General features: G+C 29.9%; 3 protein-coding genes across 5 annotated transcripts; 2 read left to right on the forward strand and 1 right to left on the reverse strand.

The window, feature by feature from the left end:
• The first annotated feature begins 181 nt into the window (after positions 1 to 181).
• LOC116424516 (uncharacterized) lies at positions 182 to 1,565 on the forward strand. Its single transcript, XM_031971029.2, has 5 exons — positions 182 to 452; positions 669 to 913; positions 967 to 1,174; positions 1,255 to 1,350; positions 1,417 to 1,565. The coding sequence occupies exons 1-5, from the start codon at positions 404 to 406 to the stop codon at positions 1,536 to 1,538; spliced, it is 720 nt and encodes a 239-aa protein (XP_031826889.1). The 5' UTR covers positions 182 to 403; the 3' UTR covers positions 1,539 to 1,565.
• A 203-nt stretch (positions 1,566 to 1,768) lies between these two features.
• Positions 1,769 to 3,772, forward strand: LOC116424514 (putative malate dehydrogenase 1B). 2 transcript variants are annotated; one of them, XM_076367877.1, is made up of 7 exons: positions 1,769 to 1,936; positions 1,994 to 2,259; positions 2,327 to 2,575; positions 2,652 to 2,941; positions 3,055 to 3,242; positions 3,313 to 3,442; positions 3,510 to 3,772. In XM_076367877.1, the coding sequence occupies exons 1-7, from the start codon at positions 1,769 to 1,771 to the stop codon at positions 3,725 to 3,727; spliced, it is 1,509 nt and encodes a 502-aa protein (XP_076223992.1). In that variant the 3' UTR covers positions 3,728 to 3,772. The 2 variants fall into 2 exon arrangements, with proteins under 2 accessions (XP_076223992.1, XP_031826884.2); XM_031971024.2 differs by having other exon boundaries at positions 1,994 to 2,197; positions 2,262 to 2,575.
• Positions 3,773 to 3,885: 113 nt separating this feature from the next.
• Positions 3,886 to 7,327, reverse strand: eIF2beta (eukaryotic translation initiation factor 2 subunit beta). Of its 2 annotated transcripts, XM_076367881.1 has the most exons (7): positions 7,146 to 7,327; positions 6,304 to 6,564; positions 6,064 to 6,221; positions 5,956 to 5,987; positions 5,231 to 5,418; positions 4,863 to 5,147; positions 3,886 to 4,785 (listed from the first exon to the last, which is right to left on the reverse strand). In XM_076367881.1, the coding sequence occupies exons 1-7, from the start codon at positions 7,161 to 7,163 to the stop codon at positions 4,741 to 4,743; spliced, it is 987 nt and encodes a 328-aa protein (XP_076223996.1). In that variant the 5' UTR covers positions 7,164 to 7,327; the 3' UTR covers positions 3,886 to 4,740. The 2 variants fall into 2 exon arrangements, with proteins under 2 accessions (XP_076223996.1, XP_031826888.1); XM_031971028.2 differs by lacking the exon at positions 5,956 to 5,987 and having other exon boundaries at positions 6,065 to 6,221; positions 7,146 to 7,326.
• Between the last annotated feature and the right edge of the window lie 180 nt (positions 7,328 to 7,507).

Raw genomic sequence — 7,507 nt, forward strand, 5'->3', positions numbered from 1 at the left:
ACAATTCTTTGTCTCTTTTAATAAATTATATTATGAACAAATTAACCCTCTCATTGATAATCCTTTTTTAATAATTAAAAATTTATCTGTTCGTTATACCATTACATAAATTTCATATGAGTTAAAAAAATGAAAATTTATAATTGCAAGGAACCATTTATTGAAGATTCCTTTTAGGCAATTTGTACCTAGATATTCTAGTACTTTTATGGATCAGTGTTGCCAATAAATTTTTTATAGTTGGAGCAATTCAAATTAAACGGAAAAGTTGTGATGAGATGAAAGGGAGCACAGTGGTTTGTTTTTCGAAGGAAAACGTTTCGCTGTTATAAAATTCTTTTATATTGCACGTAAAATATTTATTGTATACGATTAAACCACAGTTGTGGATGACTTGAAGAAAATGGCTGGTATATTCAATTTATTTGGCAGTACATCGGATCTCAACAGAGGTATAAATACATGTTTAAAAAAATTGTATCTTTTTTGGTATTTTTAATATTTTTCTTCTAAATATTATTTGTAAAGGAAATTTACAAATAGTTGTAACAAATGTTAAATAATAATTAGACATTCTAAAAATTTGTTACAGTTACTAGTGTTTATATACTTCGTAAATTTTTTTTATGCAAAATTGTTTTTAAAATTAAACAAAATCTTTATTGCAGGTCGGGTTGTAAAGCCATTGTCAAGATCAAAAACAACTCTTGGAATTACTGGACCTTCTACAAAATCTCTTAATCAACCAAAACCAAAAGGATTGTCTATTAGAACTAATTCTGATGTAAATGTGTCTACTACATCAAATTTGAATCAGGATGCATTTAATAAAGATCAAGATTATTTGAAGCCAAAATTAACACAGTTAGACAATAACGAACGTCCCATATCACCACGCAAAGAGTTGCTGAAGGTATGTAATTAATGATATTTTATAGATCGATGTGAAATATAATTTACTTACAGGCACAAAGCATTCAATTTGATAAAATAAATACTTCATCTCCAAAGAAAATATTAGACAAACAACATATAAAAGTACAAAAAGCATTTGAAGTACAAGTTCGATGTGAAGAAGTTGCTTTTAAGAAACCATTCACACCAAAGAAACCGATGGAGTTGTATCCTGAACCAGAAAGATTGGCATATTATTATGATATGCAGTTTGAATTTGGTATAATATTAATAATTATATAGTTGTATGATATGTAGTGTTAAGTTGTTTTATAAAATAATTATAATTTGTTATTTTAGATGATATCTATTCAAAAGCTATAGAAAATGAGTTCAAGGAATTATTGCGGAAGAAGAGTGAAGTGCAACCTTATGAAGATGAAGGATTTGATTCAGGTATGAAAATTGCTTTCAACCATATTGCATAAGTATTTTAAATTAAATATTTAATTTTTTATTTAGATCCAGAACCACTCGAATATGAGTTACCAACATCATGTGTAACACCAAAGTCAGATGATGATGAGTGGAAGGATAGTTTAACACTCGATTTACCAGAATTATCAGATGATGACTTATTCTAATTTACTACCATAATCCCTATTAGTCTATAACGTTCTTTATTACAAAATATACGTTAAAAATATATAATTATATTAGGAATTTAATGAAAAATATTTATTTTTGTACGTAATTAATTTATCTTTATAAACATTAATAAATTATGCGTGAAGTATTTTTACATTAACTTCACAGTCACTGTCTTTTTACTAAATATACTAATCTTTAGAGTGTTTCTAACTTCATTAAACATATGTCATTTGTTAAATGCAAGATGTCAACGGAAAGATGTGTAATTGTGATAGCAGGTGTCTTACAAGACCAAAGCTTTAGTCACGTGTGTTTTATAGCCGAAAATTTATCCACGCTACTACCAAATTTCAATTATAAAGTTATTTGTAAAAGCTCAACGGAATGGGAAGTAGGTTGATAATTATACTTTATTATAATAGTATCTATTACAGAGTTTATCTTCTAGTCGTGGTTAAAAGAAATTTGCACCTGTTATGGTTGGTGTCACGCTAAATCTCCATTGATATGGAAAGAAATTGGATTAACTCGTACCACTGTTACATATATCGGCGGCGGCTACCAATTTTGGGAATTACTGCATAGTTATTATAACATTAACGTTCATTTAAATAAGGAAGATCTTGATGTCTTACAAGAGGATTTATTATTTGTAAACGAATATAATATATATAAATCTTTCATTTTATACACTTATCCAATTCTTTATTTTACAGATTTATGATGTTGAAAGTAAAAAATGTAAATGTCCAAACATAGTTCAGAAACGTCGTCAAATAATGATAATAGGAGCAGGAAGATCTATGTGTCTAGAACTGGTTCCTCAATTGATAATGACAAAAGAACTGTGGTTAAGTCATGGAGTTGTTATAAACTTATATGATGAGCCAGGATGTTTCTTTAAAGTAAGAAAAATTTTGAAAGACGCTAAAGGACTTAAGGGAGGTTTAGATGCAGTGAAGGTTTTGTATAATATACCCGATGGTTTGCACGACTGTGACATCCTAATTTATTTAGATGTAATATTAAAGTAAGTCGAAGAATTTAGCGATTTATTAAGATTCAAGTCTATTAATTAACATTATAAGAATCATTTAACTTTTCAGAGAAGAGTTTGAAGGAACAGAAAGATGGTTGCAACGTAACTACAAATGCATAAGAGAATTATCCATGCAGATAAACGATTATGCGCCTTCTCACATGAAAATAATTTTTTGTTCAATGGGCCCCATATGTTTCTATGTTAATGTTATGCACAAACTTATCAAAAAATTACCAAAATCAAATATTGTGGCTGTTAGTTCTCACTATGGATTAGAACTGACATACGTGTTTGCACATTCATTAGGTTTTACTCTGAAAAATCTTGGTTGTCCTCCAGTATGGGGATACTTGGGTTAGCTTTGTACATTTACGCAATTAACACATTCACGGCGGTTGACGTAAATTTACGTCTCCTCAGATATAATAATTTTCAAACAGATCGTTACAAGATCAATATAATTGCAGGAATTAATCACTTCGTGGATATCCATCATACCATTCAGAAATATGACTATTATTTACCTAATAAAAAAGCTCTAGAGTTAAGTGATACTGCAACACTACCAGTTGGCGTACAACGTTCACAGTTGAGATGGCTTTTTTATATGACGCATGATAAAACAGATCCGTATAAAGAGCTTTTTATTCGTAAGGTATACATGCATCATCTTTTGCTGTAAAATGTATATAGTAGGATAAAAGTTTCTGCATTTGCCTTTATAGTCTCTCGCTCAATATCAAGTGGGTAGATCTGACGATTTTCAAAAATGTCGAGCAGTATGTGATCTTCTGAGATTATGGTACAGCAAAGAAATAGGCGATGAAATTATATCATTAGGAATTTCTTCTGATGGTAAATATGGAAAAAATAGTAATGCAAGGAAAGATATACTTTAGTATAAGTCCTTTCTGCATTACAGGTTCATTTGGTATTCCAGAAGAATTAGTATTTTCGCAACCAGTACATTTGAAAGTTTTAGAAGATCAGTCACGAATATGGGTACCTTTTAAGGATTTTCCAATGCCAAACATGCCACTTAATTTATTTCAAAATCTTGTAGACACTGCTGTTATTATCAAAGAACAAATACCAACATTTGAAAAGAGAATGAAAGATTTCGATTCCAAAAAACGTTAAAACAGTAAAGTCTCAGAAATAATCTAAAAATTCAAATTTCATGTATATGTATTTACTAACAAGTTCTATGCTGTTTCTTCGTTATTTTGAAATAAATGAATTAATTACAATAAAATTGCGCGTTTGTACCGAATGGATAAAAAAAAAGAACAGTGACAAGACTTCTTAAAATAAATTTATTATCTAGTAAATACACATGAATAAATTAGCTAAGAAATGTTACTATTAATTGCTTGAAAAAAAATCATTACACTTTACCATGATAATCCTTCAAAAACATAATTAATTACGAGAATAATACTTTTTACGATACATAATAATGTATTCGAATTTAATGTTACAATTTGTTTTCTTGTATACACAAAATGATATAACAAAGTATTATTACGTGCTTAAATGTATCATTAACAATTGGTAATCCATACCATCCTTCACTTAAGCGCAGATTCTTTGTACAGAATTTTGTGTCACGGTGGTAGACAAATGGATAAACAATGCGTTTCATATTGTTGCATTATTTTATCACTACTATTCAAAATGTAATTACGAAACAGTCAGCAATATCTATTAAATTAATATACACTTGTTCATATATTGCAAAAAAAAATGCATCAATAATTAAAATCTAATCAAATTTCATACTTTTTTCATAGTTGTAAGACTGGCAGTATATTCAAAATTTTCACTTAAGAAAAAGTGATAAAATGAAAATTGAAGAGTTGAGTTTCTAAAAATGTTTCGCTTAGGAAAATTATAAAAGGAAATCCGTTATGAAATAATTCTCACGTAATTTTGGTTTGACTGTATAGATTAATAATAAAAAACATAGGTGGAAAATTTCACAATCACTTTGTTCTTGGAACTGACGACATTCAATTCATGCGAGTAAAAACAGGTGTTTAGATTGCACGCCGTTACAATAGGTATAGTAAAAACTGTATTCTAACACAAAAATCTCTGACAATTTGAAAATTATGCTACAAAATTGATAGATGGGATATATGAAAAATTTCTTAGGCAGTTTTTGCTCGAATAGCAGCACGTTTTCCTGTAACAGCCTGAAAAGAGTAACATGTTGATAAAATAATTCTGTAACATTAAGACTTAAATGTTCACAATGTTCGGGAATACTTACCTGAAAGCCAGATTTTATGCTAGCTACTGAACATCTTGAGCCACAGGTTTCGCACTGTAAGAAAAATAGTCGAGTGTCCTTTTGAAGAATGGTGTCTGGTGAGCGACATGTGTGACAGGTAACATATTCCTTAATATATCTCCTAAGAACATTTTCTATTTGTTTCTGTTGGAAACGACCTTTAATAATAAGTTGACTATTTCCATCAACAGAACCACTGGTTCCTAACTCAGCGAGTAGAAAGTCAAGTAAATGTTTTGGTTGCCTATGAAGTGTTTTACATATCTGTAACAAAAAAAAGTTATCATGAAAGATAGAAGCAAAAAATTTTGGATTTAGGACATATAAAGTGTTAATGTGGTACTCACTTCTGTGAAATTAGCAAAAGATGTTTTCTTGGTACCTATACGTACTACTTGAGGAGGACGCATAACAAATTTCTGTTTCTTTCCAGCAACCATATCAGGATTCTTTTCCCTCATTATGTTGAATACTCTTACCAACAATTCATCATATGTATAGTCTCTGTCCGATCCGAACCATAAACTTGTTTCCTCTAAGAGGAAAAATAAGATTCACTTAATAGATTAACAAGAAGATAAAACCAACAGAAAATTTATAACAGTAATAATAGTGTATAGTTTGAAAAAGAACAAAAACCAGAAATAATTTTACTTGTAAAGCATTCTACACATATTATTTCTATGGTGTAGAAAAATGTATCTAAGTGAAATCATTGAATGCACTATTAATATCAAAAAACAAGTGGGTCTTCTGATGGGTACTCTGTAATGTGCATTTATATGTATGTATGTATGTATGTGTATATATATACATATATCATTATATATGTATCATTCATTCTTTAACCCCTTATCAGTGCTAATCGCCATATGATACATTCGCAAAAATTTCTATATAAGTATTTGTTTATTATTTCCTTTTTTTATATTCATTCAAATTCCATGGTTAATGTATCTTAATCTTGTATGTATTCATCAAGAGAATGAAACTCATGAAAATGCAAAAATGATACATGGATATAAGACTAATGAACAATACATATAGAAATAGCTGCAAATAGATCCCTTACCATGCTCTGCATTTCGCTCAGATTCAATGCAGCATGTTAACAAATAATGAGTAACATAAAATAATGAGTTACCCGCAGTTACAACATAATTTCAATATATAATATTTACCATTTTCTTTATCTTCAATTTCTTTACGCTCTTCCTCTGCCACTAACTCATCTAAATCTTTCTTTTTCTTTTTCTTCTTTTTAGTTTTAGAGAAGTCCATATCCAGGTCGAAAGTGTTGTCCACAGCAACTTCCTCTGCTTGTGGTTCAATAACATCCTTTTCAAGTTGTAACACAAAATTAATAATATCAGTTCTTAATTATTATATTTTTAAAATTGCTTTGCAAATGACATTTTACCTCCTTCTTTGTATCCGGTAAAGCTGCATCCAGTTCGTCTAAATTAAATGCTTTTTTCTTCTTCTTTTTCTTTCTTCCAAAATTTTCTAAGTCCAAAGGATCATCGTCCTCTGCAGGTGCAGGAGGCTCTGGTTCCTGGTTTTCTTTGTCACCGGTAGTTTCCATTGTGTCCCCACTATTACCAACTTCATTAAATGCAGCGACAAGATCAAAAGTAGTTTTCTTTTTCTTCTTCTTCTTTTTTAAAGTAGGATCGAATACCTAAGAATTATCATTCAATAATTTATTATTTCACATATTGTACGGAAAGTAACGTTTCTCTAATAAATTAACCAATTCAATGCTAGGCATTAAATGAATCAGGTATAATTACTTCGATTATACTCAGTTGAACAGTTTTCATTAACTGTACTATAAGCATGAATATGTTTTAATTTTAATATATTTAATACATTAACTTCACTCCAAATTATTTCTTTCAATGGAATACGCATAAAACATCGCAACATAATACGAGAAAATGTTATATTTCAATACAAAGTAACGATAAGACATTATAGTGTTACAGTCGAAAAGTATTGCACCAAACATAAACCTATGTTCTCTTTAATGCTCTCCACATGGCTTTGAGGTTGGGAATGAAAAAGCCGCAGCATATTTATTTGAAGGCAATATTAATAAAAGATACTCTTTTTAAGTGAGTAAGTGTTTTATTCTATCTTCGGTGGGTCACTGGGTATTGTCAAAAAATCGAAAAGTATGTCAAGATGACCACGCTCCCATGCTTTTCCAATATCGACACACATATCTCCCGTAGTACATATTGAAATATTTGTACGCACCGAATCTTCTTCCGTCATTTTGTATATTGCTTTAAATAGTTTTGCGTCTTCGATAAACTAATCAATTTGTTGACTTTCCTAAACGCGATTGGGAATCTTCATTGCACGGGTTCTAGCTCTTCTAATCTGTACCACCTATATACCACACATAACGTCTTGTTAACGAATATTGCATCAGAAATTCGACTTTTAAGTCTAAAGCGTGATACACACTCAATCCTGTCATCTCATTGAGTTCCACGTCAAGCATTTTTATTGGCCAATTCCATAAGACTCATCGATGGGAGCATAAGCATTTAAATTTATAATATTCGATTTTCATTAATGTTGCAAATATTTATAGAGTCTTTGGAATTCTAAAT

The sequence above is a fragment of the Nomia melanderi genome, chromosome 5 (genome assembly GCF_051020985.1).
Source record: "Nomia melanderi isolate GNS246 chromosome 5, iyNomMela1, whole genome shotgun sequence".
NCBI lineage: Eukaryota > Metazoa > Arthropoda > Insecta > Hymenoptera > Halictidae > Nomia > Nomia melanderi.